Raw genomic sequence first — 22,487 nt, 5'->3', positions numbered from 1 at the left:
GGCTTGACGACGTTAACTACGGAAAAATCTGGCTCGGTTCATGTGGTCACTGCCTACGGTAATTTGCTTGGCCTCGTAAATGGATCATGTCACACGTGGAAGAAGCTGGTTGGACTCCTGAGGATAGCGGATATCAAAGGAGGGGCTGCCTATCTATCCATGTTATGTGGTGCGTTGGACACTCATGGTTTGGATACATAATATTAATTTGTAAAATCTTGTGGTACACTTTGCTACGACTGCTTTGGTATCCTTTGTAGCAGTGCTCAGTCCTAACTCAAGTTTCTTCCAAATTGAAGAAAGATGACCACCATCACTGCTAGCACCACCACTCCATCATCACTCGTCCGTGCAGCTCTTGTGCACAAGCCACCAGTAGGAGTCTCATGCTCACCTGTTCTTGGTAAGACCATCTCCCCCCTCTCTTGAATTTCATGCTTCTGAGTCGCGGGGTGAAACTACTGTCGTTTGTATCTTATTTTGTTCACAATACTGTTTATGATTTTCTCAGTAAAAAATGATGCAATCACCAGACCTATTTGATAGGAATCAACTCGGATCAGAGTTGATTATCATCATTTGACTGGGCATTCAACATTCTTTTTTGTTTTATTTAATTTATGGTTCCAGGCTTGCCAGCAATGGCAAAGAAGGGGAAAGTGAGCTGTTCCATGGAGGGAAAGCCTAGCGTGGAGGAAAAATGCAAGGGGATGAGTGCATCTTTGATGGCAGCTGTGTGCGCTGCATCCATGTCAAGCCCAGCCTTGGCTCTGGTGGATGAGAGAATGTCCACTGAAGGAACAGGACTTCCCTTCGGTTTGAGCAACAACCTTCTTGTTTGGATCCTGTTGGGTGTTTTTGCCCTCATCTGGGCTCTCTACTTTACCTACACAGCCACCCTCGAGGAGGATGAGGAATCAGGATTGTCCCTCTAAAGCCGAACTCGTTTCATTATTGACAAGGAATGTAAAAATAATGCAAAACGTTTGGCTTTTTTCTACCTTGTACCAAAACTTTCATAATTTATCTGTGCAATTTATGTGTTGTCTTGCTTCTTAATCGCTCCTCTTGTTTAGCTCGCATACCGTCTCTGCTTTAGCGTATGTATGGATAGTAGTTTTTGAGGTACAGATGTTGATTTTAAAAAAAATATAAAAAACATTAATTTAATATATTTTTGAGCAATAAATACTTTAAAAAACAACATATACTACATACCCAAACACCCCAGCTTTTGATTGATGAAAACAAACAGTGCTCTCGCATCCAAATAAAAAGATTTCTTCTAATTTACCAATCACACTGTTTTTGAGCTATAAATACTTTAAAAAAACAACAGATCCTACAAACCCAAACACCCCCAGCTTCTGATTGATGAAAACAGACAGTGCAAGTGCATCTGCACATGAGGTTGATAATGGTGAACAATTTATCAAAATAGGAAGCATTCTACTTGCTCTCGCATCCAAATAAAAAGATTTCTTCTGATTTACCAATGACACTGTTTAAGTAAGGAAATATGACTCGAATCTTGGAGTTAACAGATTAGGCAACCAGAACATAGTTTCCAGTGTAGGATGGCTGAACAAACTATAAGAGAAACTAGGCATTGACTTGCTTCTATAGAAACCGCATCTGAATAACTTGGTCAGTCCGGTTCTTGAACTAACAAATATAATACATACGTGAAAAAATTAAAAGCAAGGAATAGAAAAAAGTGCCATATACTTTATTCATTCACTCTTTCAGTTTCCATCAAGTTAATGCAAAACAGATAAATTCATCTGATCTCATCTCTCTTTCTCCATTAGATCATCGCGTCAAACAATTTCAGAAATCGATAGACCTGATTACTAAATCAGCATTTTTCTTCGACTTGATAATGAGCTCTGCATTAGGCTGGTCGTTATACTCTATCTGCAGATGAATGTAATTCTACATTGAATTTACACTAAAGTAGGACTGGTGTAGTGAAAACAGCAACCACAAAAAAAAAAGAATAGACGCTAGAGAAGTTTGAAGCTGACAACAAAGTAAAGCTTACCCGCCACTTAGCAACATCTGGAGGCTTCCCTGTTAGATGACATAACATTAAATCGTAAGATTCCTTTCCTTTCCCTGGCCGAATTGTAGAAGCAGTAACTAGTAGAAACAGAAGAGATGAGCCTATACCTGTTGAAATATGTCTCTTTAAAACTCGCTGCATTGCTGTATCAATGTCCACATCAATAAACCTTCAAAAAATAAAAAAAACACAGTACAAATTACTCAGGCTGTTACCACAGAAAGTTTTAAACTCAAGTTCCCAATACAGAAGAAAGATTGAAAAGGCTTTCTACAAAGGTGGGGCACGGGTTCAAGATGGTGCAAACAGTTCACCCAACCTCAAACATTTAAGCTAAAGATATCATCTGCTCATAAGCCTATACAATTCTATCCTTGAAGAAAATACAGTGTTAAAAAAGGGGAGTTGAAAAGGGGAGACAGATTAACTAGTTGGACATTTTGTAAAGAGTATGACTGTAGAATTAAGTGCCAATTGCTCACGTATGGTTTCATAAAATAGCAAAGGAGAGGAAACAGCAAAATTACTAATTGCAACAGCGGTACAAACTTCAAATGATTTTAACCAGATTGGACAACAGGGTTACAGCAAATAGTGATCTCAAGACTACATCGCAGCCCAATGGTCCTAAATCCATTTGAATCTGTTTGGAGATTTCCATGATGGAATTGAGCTGAAAGAATTTTTTTCTCAAGATAAAAGTATCTAGAGGAATGACAGTTCAAAAGGCAAACCAGGTAAAAGGAAAACATAAACAGTATATAATGTGACGTATCTGACTTCGAGAATTGATCTTCATTTTCTTGTACAGTTTTTAACTCCATATTCCAACATGGCCAACTTCATGAGAGGATAATCCCATGTAAAGATACAAGGTTCTAAGTGAAGTCTGGAACATTCTCCATCTCATTCCAAGTGAGCATATTCATAAAACAGATTTTATAGCACCAATTTAAACATGATAAAAGCTCTTGGAAGCAAAACTTAAAGAGTGTAAAGTTGTCCTTAATCATGATACAGCCCTCAACATTGTTGCTACATGTCCAGCCCTGTCAGATGTATAGAAACTAGGCAAAATAACACTAATGAAAAAAAACTGATGAATTCTCAGCATCATATATCTGCTCCACGACAAGATAGAGGAAGAAAAATAGCCTTGCCAAAACATAATACTTACCATTTCTCATCAAACATTGAAGATACATCCTTCCAAGCCCCATCTTCCAACAATAGATAATTTCCTTCAACTATGACCACTTTATGCCTGCAACGAGTGTGAAAATAGGATTCATAGATGAAGCATGGGCTACGTGTTTAACCTTCCATTCAAACAAATCAGCTTCCTTTGAAAGGATTTTGCACGTTAAAGTATATGATTACTTACTGAAGACTCACAAAGATATCATCTTCTACTGGATCTCCAACACCATGATCAAAAGATGGTGCACAAACTGACCCCTGAAAAGTTTATCATTAATCAGAAACACATACAATTTCTAGATATGGTATCCTCTACTAACCATTTCCAAAGAAGTTAAATTTCAAGTTTACAGCAACAATGGCCACTCACCTCATTCCTCAACTTCTCCAGACATCTAAGCAGTAGGGTTGGGGAAAATGTCCATGGAGCTGATTCATCAACACAAGAATCAATACTTGAACACTGGGCTTGAATGTAGAAAAAACAAAACAAAGTCAAGCTTACCTCCTCTTCTGGCATGGGCTTCCTCTGGATTCTAAAATGCAAGAATATTAGCATACCCTGAAATACATCTGAAAAGGTTTCAATAACTAAAGTAAACAACCATGAAGCAAGCTTAACCTCCATTGCATCAAGCTGGGAACGATATAGATGAAACCCATCCATGGGAAGAACTGCAGCAACATCTGGAGGCTTGACTTGCGAATCAAATGAAGAAGCTTTTTGTGGCCATAACCTATTTACACGATGCACTATTTCAGAAGCCAGAGTGCTCTTTCCAGCACCAGGTGGACCAGCCAACGCCACAATATGCCTGCTTAAATTTTAGTCACAAAATCAACCAGAATAGCAATTAGCATACAGAATGACCAAAAATAAGACTGGAAAGAATGATGCTCTTCACATAAATTCAACCCCCCCCCAAAAAAAAAAAAAAAAAGTCCGTTGATATTCTTAACTATCTTACAATCAGGTACAAATATATCAAAGTAAACAACATTCCTACATTGAAGAGGCTAGAACTTACTTGAAATTAGGATTCGACGCTGCTGGTGCTGTAGGAAGAAGCCGTATAGCTAAAGCATCATATATCTCATCCATGGAACTATAAATGAAACAGAAGCAAAAATAAAAATAAAATACCACTCGTCAACACAGTAGAAGCAAGGCTAGTAAGAAAAAAATTGTTTGTTCACTTCAAATTCAACCATAAGAATGATTGATCTAATGTGTACTAGTCATACCCGGCCTCAACAATAGGAATCTCTCTCTTTTGACTACATAATACCTGATGCCACACATCACGAAATACAAATCAACATTATAAATCATAAGCTTCTTTTTATAATTTTTCAGGAAAAAAAAAGTTCAAAAAGACAGAAGAAAATAGCAATTTAAAGGCAACCTTTATAGAGTTTACTTTGTGAACCAAGCCACAAGGTCGCGTAAACAAAGACAGCGAATCTCTTCTAGTCAACGAAATTGGAAGCCCCAGATGAAGTTTAATCCTTCTAAATAGCAATGCCTCTGGAAAATCACAACATTTTTACTCCGTAGACAACATAAAACAGATAGAAATCGAACACAGGCCTGTGCTTAAAACATATCGACAGCATTAGAGAGGATTTGCACGTTCGATATTTTAAAATTAAAACAAATCGAGCTTTTACCGTGCTATAATTAACCAAGAATAAGTTTTGGAATAGAACAATTTTTTTGTGTTTGATACAAGAATCTGTTTTTTGTTTTTTCAAATTGCTTCGTGATCGCAAAAAGGAGACAAAAAGTGTTAGAGAGAGACCTGTGGATGGCCGCAGATAGGTGGTGGAGGTTGTAGATAATGAAGAAGAGACCTCCATGACTGCCACGAATCACCAAACAGAACAGGGAACTATAACAACTTGTGCTTATGTTTGAGTTTGGAGTGAAGGATATTACGCTGTTTCTTCGATCTTCTTCTATTCCTCCTGTTCTTTTATCCTGAATTCGGTAAGCGGTAGTGTAATGGTAGTTATTTTATAAAATATTTTTTATTTTAAAATAATATTTTTTAACATTGATATAAAAATGATTCAAAAAATAAATAAAAATTCAATTTTTTTTTTTTTAACGAAGTATTGCTATTACAAAAACAAGCACAACATAGTGTCTGTTTAGAAGAATTGTTTTTTAAATTATTTTTTAAAATAATTATTTTTAATACTGAATATATTAAAAATATATTAAAATAATTTTAAATTAAAAAAACACGACATAATGAGCAATAGATAAACACACGTGTTGATACATCATTAAAATTTAAATCATATAAGTAATCAGTTAATTAATACGCTTGATGTCTTCATTTTAAGGCAGCAAATTAAATAAATATATATATGGATATGGAAATTAATGAAAATAATTTTTCAATAGTTAAATTAATATAATTATTATAAATTACTTTTTAAAATACTTTCTTTCTTTACTGGGTACATTAACATAAAAAGATTAGCAGAAGCTTTTTGAGTTATTGAAATGAAGCACTAAAAAGAAATTTTGAGTTTGATTATAAGATTTTCTTCATAATTTTAAAGTCATTGTTTTTTATATCCGTTTTATTTTATTTTATATAACTGGATTATATAAATATAAAATTATTTTTAAAAATAAACTGAATCATAATAATCACTATTATTATTATGAAAATAAAAAATAAAAGAGAAAAAGTATCATCTTCTGTTTATATTGCTAATTTCTTGCTTTTCTAAATGAATCAATTTTGATTTACCTTCTTATAAGGAGATAATATTTTAATACACAACAAATTTAGATTAATTATATTTTAAGTTTGAAACTTGTTTTGAAAAAAAAAAAAGTTAATTGACAAGTTAAGTTTGAAAAATATTTTCCACCGTATTACCAAATACACATTTATTCCATCTGCACCAATAATTATCTTGCATGGTTAAAATTGGCCCTTTGGTAATATTCTTGTAAGATACTGAAAAAGTTATCGTATCCAATCATGATGTTGATTTTTTATTTAAAATTATCTCCAATAACAAAAGCCATGTAGAAGAGCCATATTGATGATATAGTTTTTTTTTAGTAGTATAAATATAATTTTTTATATATACAATCCAATAAAAAAAAAAGTATTTTAACATTCTATTTGTACTTATATATATATATATATATATATATGAATGCATATTAAAAAATTTTATACTTCATGACTCTATTGTTTTTTATACATTTGAATTTTCCAATGTCCTTTGATATTTTTATTTTCTTCCCTATAAATATAATATTTGTCTTGTACTCTAAGAATTGAAAAGATATATAAAAAAAAAATTTATTCTGAATATATAAATTTCTTATTTGTATTTTATATTTTAACACGTTTATTACAATGAACACTCTATTTAATTTATTTTTAAATATTGACATGCATGAACTCCTATATTAAATGGGTGGTATTAATTTCAATATTTTTTATTATTATTGTTCCTACTTCAAGGAATATATTTGGTTTTGTAACATATTTTTGATAAATTTTCTCTTCTTTTTATTCATCAATCATCAAGATTTAAAGTTTATGAATAACTAGTATTGTATGTTCCTAAAACATTATATAAATTAAATACAATTATTGAAAAACTAGTATTTTTAAAGAACTAAATAAATAACATTCTTAAAAGAGTGATTTTTTTCTAGATTTTTTTTAATAAGTTTTTTTCTTTTTTATATAAATAAGAAAAAAGTTACGCAACCTCAGAAAATCGTGCAAAAATAATAATTTTCATTCACCACAATCTCTATTAATAATTAAAAGTTAAATATTTTATAATAAAAAATTCTCTTGTTTTATGATAAAATCTAAAGGAAAAATATGAATATAGAAAACTGTGTGGTGTGTAATTGTGTATAAGCTCTTAGCACAATTAGGGGAGAAAAGATAAAAAAAACAGTTTTTTACTGTTGGCTTTTCATTTGGCTCTCTAAGATGCCCTTATAAAACAATATGAAGCAATAAATTTATAATTAAAAATAACATTTTAATAATTGAGTACGAATTGTTTTGGATTAATTGAAGAATTTAAAAGAGAATAAATTCAAATCCAATTTTTGAATACAAGGTTGATATACACCCGAAGAACTCATTCAACTCCTTTTGAAAGGCAAGAAAAATTTGTGTCATGAGTTTTTTGTTTCCGTTGGATCAGACATGGTGCCTCGATCTCTCTTTTTTCTGTACAGCAGCATACATGATCGGCAAAGAAAAGTTAAAGATGCATGATCTCGTGCAGTGCATGTGATTGCAAAGACTGTTCTTGTGAGCTGTGAGGGATATTTTACACGAATTCCTTATTTGCATTGCAGGATAATCTTTAATTGTTGTCAAAATTGAGCAAATTCACAACCCAAAACTCCATCACATGCATAACAAAACAGTTACATCCAAGGCATTTGCAACGAATCAAGCAAGCAATAACAGAATTCATCATTTGAGAGGAGGGTATGCTGTCATGAAATGATACATCTATCCAAAAATTTGAGGCTTCACCATTATAACAAATTTATCATCAAGTGAAAGTTCTACATAAAAAGTTTCTGCAACAGCTGATGTTATAAAAAACTATGACCTTGCAATTATCAAATGATTCTGAAAATTGCAGTAAAACAGAAAACTTGGATGGTTGGTCATTTACCTTGACAGATCAAAAGATACCGCTCTTTGCAAAAATACATGCATTCCCCGACCATGAATTCCCTAGGAATCTCAATCTGGAGAACAACTGGTAGACAAAAATGATATATTGCTGAACGCCCTTCTAGTCATAGAAAATTAAGCTTCATGAAATGCAGCAAGAAAATCACATCAAGGGAATCAAGAATCCCAGTGTTTAAGATCTCCTCTATGCATGGTCATAATGATGCAACTTGTATAACAGAACTTTTCCAGCAGCATTTCCCATGGCCATGAAACCTCCACCAGGACTGAAATCCAAACAACGGGGATAATGTATGGCGCTGTTTGCTGGAGGCCAGTTAGAAAAGACTGTAAATGATGGGACGTGTATCAACTTTAAACTGTTCTTCTTCATGTGGGAACAAACGGCCAATATTTGAGCATCATTATTAAATTTCAAAAGGTCCACCTTGGTGGTCAAATTCTCGATTGTCTTGATAGGTTTTTTCTTCCCACCTAAAAACTCATCTCTATTGTAGATATTTACTATACCACTGTCTGAACCAGCAGCAAACAAATTTCTTGCTGGTGAAGTGCAGAGAGCTGTGCCATGAATACAACCCTCATCAACAGCCTTGTGGATGCAAGCCCTTGTCCTCAAGTCCCAGTGGTAGACCTGCCCGTCGCCTCCATGGCTCAGTAATTGCTGCCCATCATCAGCAAAAGCTAATGAACGAACAGTTCCATTCATCTTTAGAGTCCCAACTAGTTCCTTTGTTTTGGATGACACCAGAAGGATATAACCTTCATTGCCCACAAAAGCAATCATACTAGAATCAGGGGAAACCTCAAAAACTTCCAAGCTCTTCTCCTCCCTTCCAACAAGTGGGCCAATTTTATCAACTTTAGCTTTTACTAAATCAAAGCTATAAAAGAACTTTCTTCTTCCAGCTATGATAACCTTAGAACCATCAGGTAAAAATGATGCCTTTCTAATGGGGCAATCATCAATAAATATACTTTGTATTTTGGTATTCCGTTTACCATCAATCTGAAAAAACCTAAGCCTCCGGTCTAATCCAGCTGCAAGTAACAACTGAGCATTCTGATGGAACTGAACCGAATTTATTGGACCATTTGAAGGATCCTCAGCATTTGCATCCACAAGTCTTGAGTACTCAAGAAGACCAGGCAACAGTTTTGCTCTGCTCTTCACCACAAGATCTTCATTAGTTCGGAGAATATCATCATAAGCATTATCATTCTTGTAACCACGAGCCAACACTATGCCATTTTCTTCGTCGGACAGTTCATCATCGGACAAACCATCATTTCTAGACCGCGAATCTAGTCTGGCCCAATCAGTGCCTGGATTCATCTTAGCATGCTGAGCCCTTAACCTTGAAACATACTGAGAACCAGAAATCAAACTCTCATCCTCATCCTTCCTCAGTTTTCTTAATCTATTAACCTTAGCAATGTTAACTTTGGTCTTCTCCTCTTCCTCATCAAGCCACACAGCTTTCCGTTCCTCTTCTATATCGCTTTCCCTCATCAATTCCGCATCTTCTTCATAACCAGGCTCTACACTGCCCACAGACCGGTCTAAAAAGAACGAAAGAGAATCCTTTTTCTCTTCCTCTTTCCCGAATTCAACAGGAGAGTATAGGGAACCAAACAAAAAGTTCTCTAACTTCTTCATTTCCTTTCCTTCTTCAATTTCCAACTGCTTCTCTAGCAGCTCATCCCTTTCTTTTCGTTTCTTCTTTGTCTTTGACAAGACCAAATCAGATTCTATTCCACCCTCATCATCTTTATGCACCCCCAAAAAAGCAGGCTCGTCAGCATCAGCATTTGAATTATTCACCCCCAAAAAAGCAGGCTCGTCAGTATTTGAGCGCTTAACTCTATTTTTTGAGCCAACATTTTGAGATATCAAACTCATTTTTCCGTAAAATAAATCCTGATTGTGCAAAACAAAACCAAATTTAAAACAAATTAATTATCTTCAGCTATGGAGGTCATACACATGAATTCGTGTATACTTTTTAACGATAAATACGAAAATCCTTACCAAAATCATAACTACTGCATATCTAACAATTCCATGAGATTATAAATGCACAAAAATCAAGTACCAAGAAATCCCTTGTACGTTAATTCCAGGTGGCATCACTACATGCACTCCTAAATTTACTAAAACAATTCGAGCAAGATCTACAATTCGAAAGATAAAAGAGACCCGGAAAGCCACGGAAGCTTTAATACAAATCAAATTTACGAGATGAGAAGCCTAGTTTGGGATTTAAGGGAGGAAGGGAATTGCAAATTAACTCAGGAAAACAGAGTGGGATTCAAATATCAGGTTAAGATTTCGACTTTACCTTAAGAAGGTGAATGAAGCTGTCAGCTTCCCACGAGTAGAGACGGCGAGGAGAGGCGGGAGGAGCTAGCTAGGGTTTAAGCTTTTTCAAAGGTTTAGGGTTTTCTGCTTTAAGTTCAGCAATTTGGTTGTTTGTCCGGGTTGACTGTTGAGTAATACCCGATTTTAATAATTAGGTGTGCCCGTTTCACTATATCATAGGCCTAGTGTCATTATTTTAGTTGAGCCCGGCCCATTTATTTCTTTTTTTTATTAATAAAAAATAAAATAAATCCTGATACAAATTTGAGGGATCATACACACCAAAGAAAATAAATACAAATAGGATCTCATGATAATAGTAATGTGGGATGTTATTTTTATTAAATAAATTATTAATAATAAAATGACAAGATCTAAAAACCCATTTTGCAATTAAATATGATTTAGTTATGAAAGAAAATAAAAGACCAGTCAGCAAGATCAAATTTGATTTACAATTTAATGTTTATTTTTTACTTTTTTAGTTTTATAAATTTTATCCTTGGCTTCAGTTTAATAAAAATATATATAATATATATATATATATATATATATATATATATATATATATATTAATGAAGGTTATGAAATGGGAATAGCAATAAAAGAATTAACGCCACCCTATAATTTTTTGTATATCCCGTCCTGTTGTGTATAGAGTTTTTTTAGTGCAAGGTTTAAAGTAAGGAGAGGACCGTGCACAGGACGGAGCTGATGGTATTAAATAGAAAAGGTCAAAATTAATATAATAAGATATATTATTAAAAATTTTATTTATTTAAAATAAAAATAATATATTATTTCATATTTAAATACTAAATAAAAAAATTAAAATGTTTCATAGAGACCCGACCCCTGCTTACTTCCCATTGGTTCTGCTCTTGATTGCGCGGTGGATTTTTCTTATATTTTCTTCTTTTTAAGAGCTTTATTATTGAACATTGGCTTATAAAAAAGCATATCATGTTCCTTTGATGCTTGTTCAATCTATGATACTGTCATTTTCTATTTTGTTTTGATACCTTCTTGTTTAACCTTTCTGTAATATAATTGACAAGAACATGTGATACAAATGTGTTTGGAAGTATAGTAATAATTATTTTTAAAAGTTTTTTTTTATTTCAAAATATACTAAAATGATATTTTTTTATTTTTAAAAAATTATTTTGGATACCAGCATATCAAAATTATCTGAAAACATAAAAAAATATTAATTTAAAATGAAAAATAAAAAAAATTAATTTTTTTAAATATTTTTAAAATACAATGATAAACACATTAGCAAAATGCATTTTAATTAATGTGTTGTAGTTTATACAAGTAACATGAATTGAATTGGTTGGTAAGAGCAACTACAAACATTAACATGGAAAGTGATATATAAGTACACATTTAAAAAAAAAAATCATTTGTTTTGGGCTGTTCCAAATAACTAGAATTCTAGCTGATATCAACCTTGAGATATCCAATCATCTCTCAGCACATCATTACATTTATTTATTTATTTTGGGTTTTTAGAGTTCACGCACAAACTTTCAATGCAAATCATTTTTTTTTATCTTAATTATATTTTTTATTATTAATATTTTCATCATGGCACAATAAATAATAAGATAAACAATAATTATTAGAGAATAATATAAATCATATTTTAGGACCTTATCTAATAGCTTCAGTTTTTGTATTGAAATGATTCTTTGACATGGTATTAGAGCCTTGATAACTAAGTGGTTACGAGTTCAAATCTCATCATTCTCATTTATTTGATAAAAAATAAGTACAGGGTAATGTAGGCTTATGCAAGTTTCAAGTTCAAAGGCTTTCATTTCAGATGATGTATTAAAAAATAATATAAATTATATTTTAAGACCTCACTTAACAATTTAAGTTTTTAGATTGAGATGTTCAATGATTTTTTTTTTTTTCAAGAAAAAAATACAATATCTTAACGTATATATACACTCGATTCCTAGGCAAAACTCACATCACATTCCTGGACATTGACAGATAGCCATTAAAGTCAGGTGACAAGCAGCCAAAGTCAGACCGCATTCTAGCTAGCACGTGCACACACTACACCCATACATGCATCGGAGTGTCCGATGTTTTCACGGAAAATTATTTTTTTAGAAATGACTTGTATAAGATATTGATTTGCTTTCGAGCCATCACTCCACCATCTTAGAACGCAACAATAGAAAATAGAAAAAAACAATAGAAAATAGAAAATCTTTATTGCGTCTGTTTTTCTCATGACTTCATCAAACAACATCATTCATTTGCTCATCCTACGTGATAACATACATGAAAAGAATATTAAAATTGAATTGGGAGATTGAATTTTCTTCCTTTTTTATCTCTTCTTTTCTTTTAAATAAAGGAGTTATTTGATCAAGATAACAAAGATGGATCAGTTCATCATACAAAACAAATACGTACCCACACACAAGAAGAAGAGAAAAAATCGCATGTGATGGAAATTGAAAATATTACTGGTTTGATGGATAAAAACAGAAATATAAAATAAATATATTTCTTATAATGATTTGTAAGTGAATTTACGATATTTTAAAATACAAGATATAGAAAGCCTTATTCCCTCTATCTTTATTATACAATAAAATATGTACAATTAATTGCATCTCTTAGTCTTAATTATTATAAAGTATTTTGGTTAAAATATATTAAAATAATATTTTTTATTATTATTTTATAAAAATTATTAACTTTGACAACATATTAAAACAACTTGAAAATTTTTAAAAATAAATAATTTCAAGCATTTGGTTTTCAAATTTTCATGAAATATAGTTTAAAACATGATTCTAAACTGCGTATTAATATCGTGGACTGTTGTTGATTCCCATTGCACTGCTGTTATCGTATTTGTTAATGCAATTAATTACACGAGTTTCTTTATCTACCTTGCCATGGTTTTTTTACTTTGCATTTTATTTAGTTCCTTTTGTTACAATATTAGATTCAGTTTTAAACCATTGTATAAGTTTAAAACTATACAGAGTAAAAACCATAGATTAATGAATTTTAAGATCGGCTCCAAGTAAATATACAGAGTAAAAACCATAGATTAAAACTACCAATTTACTCCTTTTTTTTACATTGGCTGTCCAGAAATTCCTCCTCGACGCACTTACAGCTAAAAATAACCACACCAGCCAACCCATTGCCTTGCTGTATGTCAGGGAAGTGGGAGTTTTTAATGGTCGGATGCTAGGCCTAATTTCCTTAGATGGTCGTGCGTATCGGGAGGGTGATCATCGAGTTTTGGGCGTTCAGGTTGCACCCACCGACCGTCGTTATTCCTTATCATACCCTTGTTCTCATCTTGCCTCCAGTTTGGTGGCACCAGATGATGATCTTTCAAGAAATCACATGCCTTGTTTACCAACGCCGGGTCCCTTCCACTTGCTAGTACAAATCTGTGCCCTTTCCCATGGTACCTGCAACACGTAAACCAAACAGAAATCAGTGAAATCTATCAGCTTTTTCCCACGATACTTTTGCCTGAGTTCATTGTTTATCATCACTTCCTCCGTTTTGCAGATAAATTCAAAATAAAAACACCACAAACAACGGCAAGTTTCTGAACGTGACTTGTACAGCATTGGAATTCAACAGCTTTAAAATCTACACGTTACACGCCTCTGATCTTCAAAACTGAAGTCCCTTTTGACGTTGTCCATTCGAGGTCGATGAATTGTCTCGATGTTGACTTTTAGCTGCTTAACATTGACTAGTCAACTGTTTTGGTTTCTCATAACTGTACACTGAAGGACTAGCTGGCTAAAACAGATTCAGATTATTGAAGCACTCTATCTGTCATTGACCATCTTTCATTTTTAGTACTGTTTGCCTGCTATAAAATAGTTTTTTTTTAGTGGTATCTTTTGAAAAATAAATTAATAAAAGAAAATTATTTTTTTGATATTTGATAATATTATAAAAAATAAATTGAAAAATATTTTTTAATGTGTAATGAAAAATGAGTTAGAAAATAATTTATTAAGAATAAGAAACAAATCTTAAATTTAACAGTTGAATGAGAATGAAATTAAAAAAAATTATAAATTATCTTAAATAAAATAAATAATAATTAAAAGAATAAATATCTAATTTGATAGATAAAAAAAATCAATTGCTAAAAAAAAAGTAAATAACAATAAAAAAAAAAACAAAATTGATATAAAAAATCATGTTAAATTAAATTATAAGAGATAAAATTAAAAAAATATATTCAAAACAAAATATATATCAATCAAAAGTTAAATGATTAAATTTAATAAAATCAATAAATAACATGATATTTTAAATTTTTTTATAATTTTTAAAACGTGTTTTTTTTTTAAATAATTAAAAACCAAGTCATTTTCTGCCTAGAAAATATTATTTACTAACGAATTTTTCTAATAAAAAACACACACAAAAAAATCTGATAAATAATTTCAGCAAAACACTTTTCATAATGCGTCCTCATCTCTCCCTTTCTATCGGGAAACTTGCATTCAAAAGAAAAGATGAAAAAATCTACATCTTTCATCCTTAAGGGTCCCCTTTTTAATGCTACTAGCTATCAGTACTTGTCATCATCATGGCCGCCATTGATGGCAAGTTACCTGGATCGTTAACAATGGCTAGCTAGAAGCAAGCAGGTAAGATATTAGCTAGCTAGGGGCATGATGTCAACATATCATCTTCTTTTATGCATCTTCCAGCCGCATCCTAGTTCTTAAAACAATAAATTGCATGCCAATAATATCAACAGCAGTGGTTCGGCACGTTATGACAACCTAATAATATCATGTAAACGTTACAGCAACCAACACTGAATTAACTTTAACTTCATGAAAACAAAACAACAAAACAGAGAATGGGTGAATGTCCCATTTGATAGAGAAGTTGAATTGATTTTTAAAAACATCTTTCACATAATGTTTTTATACAAGTTTCATGATCAGTAACCACGAAAGGTCAATAATCAAGGGATTTAAATTATTTATAGGCTCCTCGAGGAAGGAAATCCCTGTGGATAATATATTAATGTTGTTGATATGAGCTGATAGAAAAGGAAAAGGAAAAAAAAAAGAATACCATGATGACCAAAAACTCAGAATCAGGCATCGACAATGAAGAAGAAGAAGAAGAAAAACTTACCCATCAAGCAAATGCAAATGAGCCTCCAAGTTATGGGCACAAGCCGGGTCGCCCGTTTGTTTCAAGAAAGGGGAGTTCCTGTGATCCAGAGCCAGCTCCACTCCAACATGCGAGTAAGCCCAAGGCAGCCCCTCAGCCAGCTTCATTAACGGAGGCGGCACTTGTTCATTAAAAAACAATCCAGGTGATTTAGGCACCATATCCTGCACGTTAACCACCCTCAAAACCTTGACCCCCAGTGACTCGATCCTTTCCTTGAACCTCACATTCCCGACCCGGGGACCTGAAAAGGAAAACACAGAAACGGGCAATGCCCGACCATCTTGCATCACATGTAAACCCGTTTCCGCAATATCGTACGCACTTAGTATAGCCAAAGCACTGCCTAAACTGTGCCCGGTAATTGTAATGCTCATTTCCTCATCAGCGTACATCTCAGTTAACCTTTTCACCTCCGATAAAATCTGCTCTCTGGCTGAATATTTACAAAATCGACAATTCTCATCCTTGTCCGTGTAAAGATCCAAGAACCCGTATTCGACTTTGACAGTCGGATCCGGACAGGGGATTTTATTACCATTGATTGGCTTGAGAAAGTCCATTAAGTCAGAAATCCACTCTAGATGTGTCACCGTGCCCCTCCACGCAATACTAATGTCACGGCGGCCTAAATATTTCGTTGTTTCATCGTCAGAAACGGAGACGTATCCAATCCAATTGGCCTTGTTGCTCCAGACTTTAGGCCAACGAGATTTTTTGAAAAAATTCGAAAGGTCGATGTTTGATGTGGCATACAAGTACCTGGTGACCTCGTATCCATGGTGTGCCATTCCTAGTGACTCCAAAAACCTGCGACGTATAAATCTGCAGCTGCCACAATATTTTGAGAATGGATCAAAATCGAAAGCATCGTAGCAAGCTTGCGCCATCTCGCCATATCTGATCAGTTCCGATCGTAAGAGTGGGTCCATCGGGTCAAGAAGGCCAACCCAATCATCTTGACCCTGGATTTCTCTCCACACATCAGCCAGTTTTCGCTCTGGTTCTTTGGTGTTCGTGTTTGTGTCGTGGTCTTGTTCCTTTTCGAGCTCTGTGATTATGGATGTTAACGACTCGCTTGTTTTGGACAGGACACGAGGTATGGTACTGGTGGATGTTTTTCCTGTGATATCTATGGATCTTGATCGGCCTAGTTGAGAGTTTTGGCTTGGAATTTGCACAGAGGAACATTTTCTGGATTGGAAAATGTCTTGTTTGAGAGGAAACTGAAGAGTGCTGGATAGGGAGAGGTTGGCCATTGTTGTTGAAAAGGAGGCCTGTGAAGCAAACTCAAGGCGGTCAATAAATAATATATACGCAGGGCGTGGCCTTCTGGGTACCTAACAATGACAAGTAAGAATAGGGCGTGGTCTGTAAGCCAGCTGAGTTGAAGATTCCAACTTGAAGAACTTGAATTGTTTAATGCATGTGATTCGCATGGGTTGCTCGGAGTCATGGCATTGGCTATTTTTGTGTGGCTGATTCATTAAAGTTCTTGTAATTGAAACCTTGCCTTGTTTAGTGAGAGATCTACAGGCAGTGAGCAGCTGTCGTCTAGCAGGAAAGTAAGACGTTTATACTTATGGTCAGTGGTCATTTTTACTTGATTAAATTGATGTCGTTTAGCTGATAATTACTTTGTGAAATGGTACCTGCTACAGTAATTCTACCATGGTAGATCAGCAGTCATATCATATCACACAAGGAACAGGGGACACTTGCACTATAATTGCACTGTAAGATAAGTTTAAGTGAGAGGTTAAAAGAAAAGAAAGAGAGAGATTGAAGAGTTACGTCGTAAAATAAAATTCGGAGAGACGTTCTCTTCTGGATAATTACCACCTATTGCAAGAATATTGACTCAGCCGTAGCAAAGGACAACAGCGTTTTATAATCAATTTATATTGTTTGAGGTGTGCTTACATATATTTTTTTTAAATGTTATTCATGTTAAAATATATTAAAATAATATTTTTTATTTTTATTAAAATCATTTTTAAAATTAACATATTAAAATAATTTAAAATATATAAAAAATTAATTTTTAATTAAAAAATAAAACTTTTTAGAAATACAGAAAGGCAAAAATAAGTGGAAGAAATAGAAACTCAAGTGAGTTTCGATAGTGCTTACCACTCTCGTACACGTGGACAGAGATAAGTGGTGAACTAAGCCCAGGATTTTTATAAAGCAAGATCCATCACGTATCATTTTCTCTCGAGTCTTTAAGATGGAACATCATGTCACATATTAGCTAGAATTCTAGCCCAAGTAGTAATCCTTATCTAAAAAGGAGTAAAAAGAATTTGTGTTCCATTAGTTAATTAAAATTTTTATTGAATTAGTTAGAATTTTTATTAGATCATGATAGTTAGATTTTATGATTTTTCTACAAATACAAAAGCTAATACATTCAAATTTTAAGTGTGTTTAAAATAATATTGAATATCAATGAATAAGAATATGAGAGTTTAAATACTTAGTATTTTATATTTTTAATGGTATCAAAACTTAGATTTAGTGCTTTTAACCATTGATGAACGTAGTCATTCAATTAAAAAAAGGGTTCTAATATATTTATTTATAAATATAAATAAAAGTTATCAAATTAAGACAGTAAAAACCACTAAATATTTTGCATGGTGAATTAATCTAAATTGATTTAGATTATTTAAAAACAAATATTATTTAATATTTTATTATTTGATAGTTGAGCTTTTTAGTTTCATATAATTCGTTTTTGTTAATGATTTTTTCTTATCTTTTATTGGCACATATAATCATTTTATTATATAAAAATTATATTTGAATAAATAAAATTACTAGACACAATTTAATATATAGTTTTGTATTGCAAGATCAAATATTTTAACCTTAGTTATATCTTTATCAAATATTAATTTATCTAGTTTTATATATATATAAACGTATTAGTTCATAGTTAAAAAAAAATATACCAAAAAACACATATTTATTTATTTTTTTACTCATATTTGACTTGCGATAAAGTACATGTCGAATAGTCAATAATCATCATTTCCAGGAACATAGAACTGTAAGTAATATCGCTAGTTTAACATGTTCTCACTAAAACCTGTCCTGATCCGGTGCGTCGTCTGAACAGAGCAGTAACTAGCAATTTCACTCCGTGCCAAATACAATATCAAGAATACTAATTAATGACTGAAACCCAGTTCAAACTTGTCTGCCAGCTGTAAAGATGCCAGAAATTTCTTTATATTTGTTTTCTTGATGCAAGAGTAGTAAATTAAATACACATGGATGTAATAAATTATTTTAAGTAAAAAACAATAAAAAAATACTCCCACATTTTAGCATTGCTTTCTTTTAGTCAAGAGTCCTCTTAAAGGATGTGCATGGTCCCCATCCTGTAAACCAGATCCATCTCATATCGTTTTCTCTCGATAAGACATCACTCCCTGCTGTGTTTTGATATGTTGTTTTGGTTACGGTTGGACAGCGGTGGTTTTTTTAAAAGTATTTTTTTTATTAAAAAATATATTATAATATATTTTATATTAACATATTAATACAATTTTTTTTTAAAATAATAATAAATAAATGACACCCGAGTCACTGTTCGGAGAGTCTATGACCAAACAGTCTGCCAGAGTATCTTCTCTTAATTATCCATATTTATTCCTGATAAGTATATCTTTTATATAATTTTCTGATCCGTTCGAATCGACAACTTTGATTTTTTTTGCATTTTTTATTTGAATGAAATTGCTTTAGCTGGATATTATTCTCTGAGCCGAATCGCTATAGATTATCTTGCACGGTCCTATCTTAAGTTCCCACTCCGTGAACCGCAAATATGAAATATGTAGTGAAACCGAGTATTTTTGGACTAGCGTAGTAAAAAAAAAAGAGAAGATAAAAATATTTTAAAAAATTAGCATAGTTTAAAAAAACTAAGTATTTTTTACACATGTAATTCACCAGTTATATCGGTATCATCTACAATTCTTTTAAATTACAAAATTGACATATAGTTTAATTAGAAAAAAAAAACTTGAAAACACATCGAAATTTCAATAATAACATTATTAGAATTATTGAAAAGGTATCTCGACAAAATAAATTATACAATATTAAAAATAATTATCAATATTGACCGGTGTGAGTTACTCAAATTGTCTAGAAGTAAGTAGTCTTTAATATATTTAGATAACGATTCAATTTGTTCATTGTTTATAATTATTTTTAGTGTTATTAATTTATTTTATTGAGATTTTTCTTTTTATGATATCAGTGATGGTATTATTGAAGAAAGTTTGTTAACTTTATAGGTGTTTGAACTAATCTATAAAAAAAAGCTTACGGACTCTTTTGTAATCATGTAGTGGGAACAACTTAAGGGCCGAGTCCTTGTTGCTAGCAAGAGAAAGGTAGGGTTTTTTTTTTTTTGGCTTCTCTGTATTTTTTAAAAAATTTTATTATTTTTATTATATTTTTTTAATTGTTTTGATATACTAATTTTAAAAATAAATTTTAAAAAATAATAATATATTTTTAAATAAAAACATTTAAAAAAACATAGGAGTGTGAAATAAATTATCGTGGTCTATACTGCCATGTGTTAGATCATTAATCAATTGTAATACTAACAAGTAAATGACAGCTTCAAGGGACAAGTCACGGTGACAAATGACCAATCCCGCAGCCCCAAAACTCGTTTTTTCTTTTATTTAGATACTGTTTGTCATTGCATTCCAAACGGTGTTTCATCAAATTTTAAATTTTTTTTTATTAAATTTGAGTGTGGTTTATACTTTTTAGATCGTTTTGATGTGCTGATGTCAAAAATAATTTTTAAAAAATAAAAAAAAAATCATTGGCATGTATTTCAGCACGAAAAAACTATTTAAAAAGCAATCGCTGCCACACTGTCAAACACGTTAGGAAGCTTTTCACAACTGCCTGTGATTCAAAGTATGGCAGTTGTTCGATAATTGTTATTTTTTATTTAAAAAATATATTAAAATAATATTTTTAAAATATATATATATATATATATATATTTAATAACAATGCATTAAAATAATTTGAAATATATAAAAAATAAATTTAAATAAAAAAATAAAATTTATTCAATATTTGTTTAAAGAACAATAACAAACAAGGGTCTTCCATCGTGGAGCTATGCTATCCTCGGGGGGCTTCTAACGTCCAACGCCCGCAGAGGCCCCAGACCACTGGTATCAGGCCGGACAAGCCGAAGTACGAAAAATTGTGTCAGAATGATATGATATTGATAATTACAATAACCTCATCTCGTGGGAAAAGAATTCTAGATATGCATAGTATTATTATTGTGTATTTTGGTAATAAAATTACCTTTTTATTCTCGACTGAAAAGGTAGATGATCTGGACTTTGCTGGTAAAAGGGTCTTCTTATAAAGTTAATTTGTCATTCATTATTTATTTTATTTGGTGGCAACATGGTATTTTTTATTTTTTAAGAATAATAAAATAATTATATTAACCTAAAAAAATTAAAAAATCATATCAGTTATATCGGTTAGTTTAGGAATTTTATAAGAATTTCATTTTCAAATAAACCATGCAATGACTCTATTGACCTTACCATCTTTTTTAGCCTCAGGGGTTTGATAGTAATTTTATAATATTTTTTTTTTTGTTATTCTTTAGTTATAAGGGTATTTTAGTTTGTGTACAAATAAAATAAAATAAAAAAGTTGTTGAGACATGTCGGGTATATTTTAAATATTCTGTCATATTCGAACGGTGCTTATTGCTAACTATAGTGGTATTAGTTGTACGTTCACCACATCATTTGATTCTTATAATGTTCTATTTTTTTTAAGTGACGCATGTGTGTTGGTTCAGTCTAATTTGACACAAATTTGTTTTCCTTTTTCCCCATCCCTTTTCTCTTTGAGTGAAGAATTTTTAAATTTGAAAACATTATTTCATTTTAAAAATTATTTTTATTTTCATTCAACTTTAATTTTTTCATCTCTCATAATTGTTCCACATTTTTTATTGTTATTTTTATTTTAGATAATTTATAAAAATGATTTTAATTTTTTTTTTACAATGAGTGATTGTTGAGGACCATTTGATGCATCATAATTTGAAATCTACCTCGTTATTTCCATCTAAAAAACTAAGATAATGTCAAGTTTATAATTTATTTTAACAATGCTTATCACCCTTTAAGGTGGTTAATCATAACATTGACAACTTACTGTGAAACCTAGTTGGAGAATAAGCCAAAATAATAGGATACGACATTGTCACGGGCATAGTTTGTTTATGGTAGGTTTTGGAATCAAACCATCCAATCGAGTCCTTTTGAGATTGTTTACATGCAAAATCCTTCTAGAGTGTTAGAGCTTGTTCTTGTTCCTCGCATTGGATGATTGAGCATCAAACCTACTGGTATGATATATTACTTATATGGAATTCACGAACGAGCCAAGTGTATAATCAACGACAACTATACCAAGTTCAAAGCTCTAGCTGATATTCATCATGTGAGGGTGATGTTTAAGGTTAATGATCTAATATATGCAATCCTTGCACGTAACAAATTTCTAGTGGGTGAGTATAACAAGCTGCAGGAAATGAAGATGGGTATCTGTGAAGTGTTGTAGAAGACAAATTATAATGTTTACAAGACTAGTCTTCCTCGTAATATAAAGACCCGTGGTGACTTCAACAACTAGCACTTGCCTTCTAATTTAGAGAAGGAACAAGACTCGAGGATAAATTCTCTCCAATTCAAGAATAATGAGTTGACTGAGCCCGTGATAATGGGTGATTCTAAACAATTAAGTATGAGCTTGCCATAACTACATGAGAATTTGCCCTGAACAAATTAAACAGATGACATTAAATATGCATTCATGGATCAGTGGGTTATGTACAGGTCAAGGAGAAGGT

General features: G+C 32.1%; 4 protein-coding genes across 7 annotated transcripts; 1 reads left to right on the top strand and 3 right to left on the bottom strand.

Annotated features, from left to right (window-relative positions):
- Positions 1–192: 192 nt before the first annotated feature.
- LOC118061846 (photosystem II reaction center W protein, chloroplastic) lies at positions 193–1,059 on the top strand. The gene is made up of 2 exons (XM_035075444.2): positions 193–403; positions 631–1,059. Exons 1-2 carry the CDS (start codon positions 304–306, stop codon positions 933–935), a joined length of 405 nt encoding a protein of 134 aa, XP_034931335.1. The 5' UTR covers positions 193–303; the 3' UTR covers positions 936–1,059.
- Positions 1,060–1,618: 559 nt separating this feature from the next.
- LOC118061845 (putative uridine kinase C227.14) lies at positions 1,619–5,272 on the bottom strand. 3 transcript variants are annotated; one of them, XM_073409015.1, is made up of 12 exons: positions 5,068–5,272; positions 4,672–4,793; positions 4,511–4,554; positions 4,294–4,371; positions 3,888–4,083; positions 3,771–3,801; positions 3,636–3,694; positions 3,450–3,523; positions 3,243–3,329; positions 2,173–2,234; positions 2,045–2,073; positions 1,619–1,889 (listed from the first exon to the last, which is right to left on the bottom strand). In XM_073409015.1, the coding sequence occupies exons 1-12, from the start codon at positions 5,123–5,125 to the stop codon at positions 1,854–1,856; spliced, it is 876 nt and encodes a 291-aa protein (XP_073265116.1). In that variant the 5' UTR covers positions 5,126–5,272; the 3' UTR covers positions 1,619–1,853. The 3 variants fall into 3 exon arrangements, with proteins under 3 accessions (XP_073265116.1, XP_034931333.1, XP_034931334.1); XM_035075442.2 differs by having other exon boundaries at positions 1,619–1,917; positions 5,068–5,271; XM_035075443.2 differs by having other exon boundaries at positions 1,619–1,917; positions 3,888–4,080; positions 5,068–5,270.
- Positions 5,273–7,789: 2,517 nt separating this feature from the next.
- LOC118061847 (U3 small nucleolar RNA-associated protein 18 homolog) lies at positions 7,790–10,470 on the bottom strand. The gene is made up of 2 exons (XM_035075445.2): positions 10,323–10,470; positions 7,790–9,901 (listed from the first exon to the last, which is right to left on the bottom strand). The coding sequence occupies exon 2, from the start codon at positions 9,881–9,883 to the stop codon at positions 8,165–8,167; it is 1,719 nt and encodes a 572-aa protein (XP_034931336.1). The 5' UTR covers positions 9,884–9,901; positions 10,323–10,470; the 3' UTR covers positions 7,790–8,164.
- A 2,894-nt stretch (positions 10,471–13,364) lies between these two features.
- LOC118062232 (phospholipase A1-Igamma2, chloroplastic) lies at positions 13,365–17,085 on the bottom strand. 2 transcript variants are annotated; one of them, XM_035075966.2, is made up of 2 exons: positions 15,515–17,078; positions 13,365–13,803 (listed from the first exon to the last, which is right to left on the bottom strand). In XM_035075966.2, the coding sequence occupies exons 1-2, from the start codon at positions 16,810–16,812 to the stop codon at positions 13,560–13,562; spliced, it is 1,542 nt and encodes a 513-aa protein (XP_034931857.1). In that variant the 5' UTR covers positions 16,813–17,078; the 3' UTR covers positions 13,365–13,559. The 2 variants fall into 2 exon arrangements, with proteins under 2 accessions (XP_034931857.1, XP_073265192.1); XM_073409091.1 differs by lacking the exon at positions 13,365–13,803 and adding an exon at positions 14,730–15,150 and having other exon boundaries at positions 15,515–17,085.
- Between the last annotated feature and the right edge of the window lie 5,402 nt (positions 17,086–22,487).

The sequence above is a fragment of the Populus alba genome, chromosome 5, assembly GCF_005239225.2.
Source record: "Populus alba chromosome 5, ASM523922v2, whole genome shotgun sequence".
Classification (NCBI taxonomy): Eukaryota; Viridiplantae; Streptophyta; class Magnoliopsida; order Malpighiales; family Salicaceae; genus Populus; species Populus alba.
The sequence above is the reverse complement of the archived record's forward strand: the minus strand, read 5'-3'. Positions and strand labels throughout refer to the sequence as shown.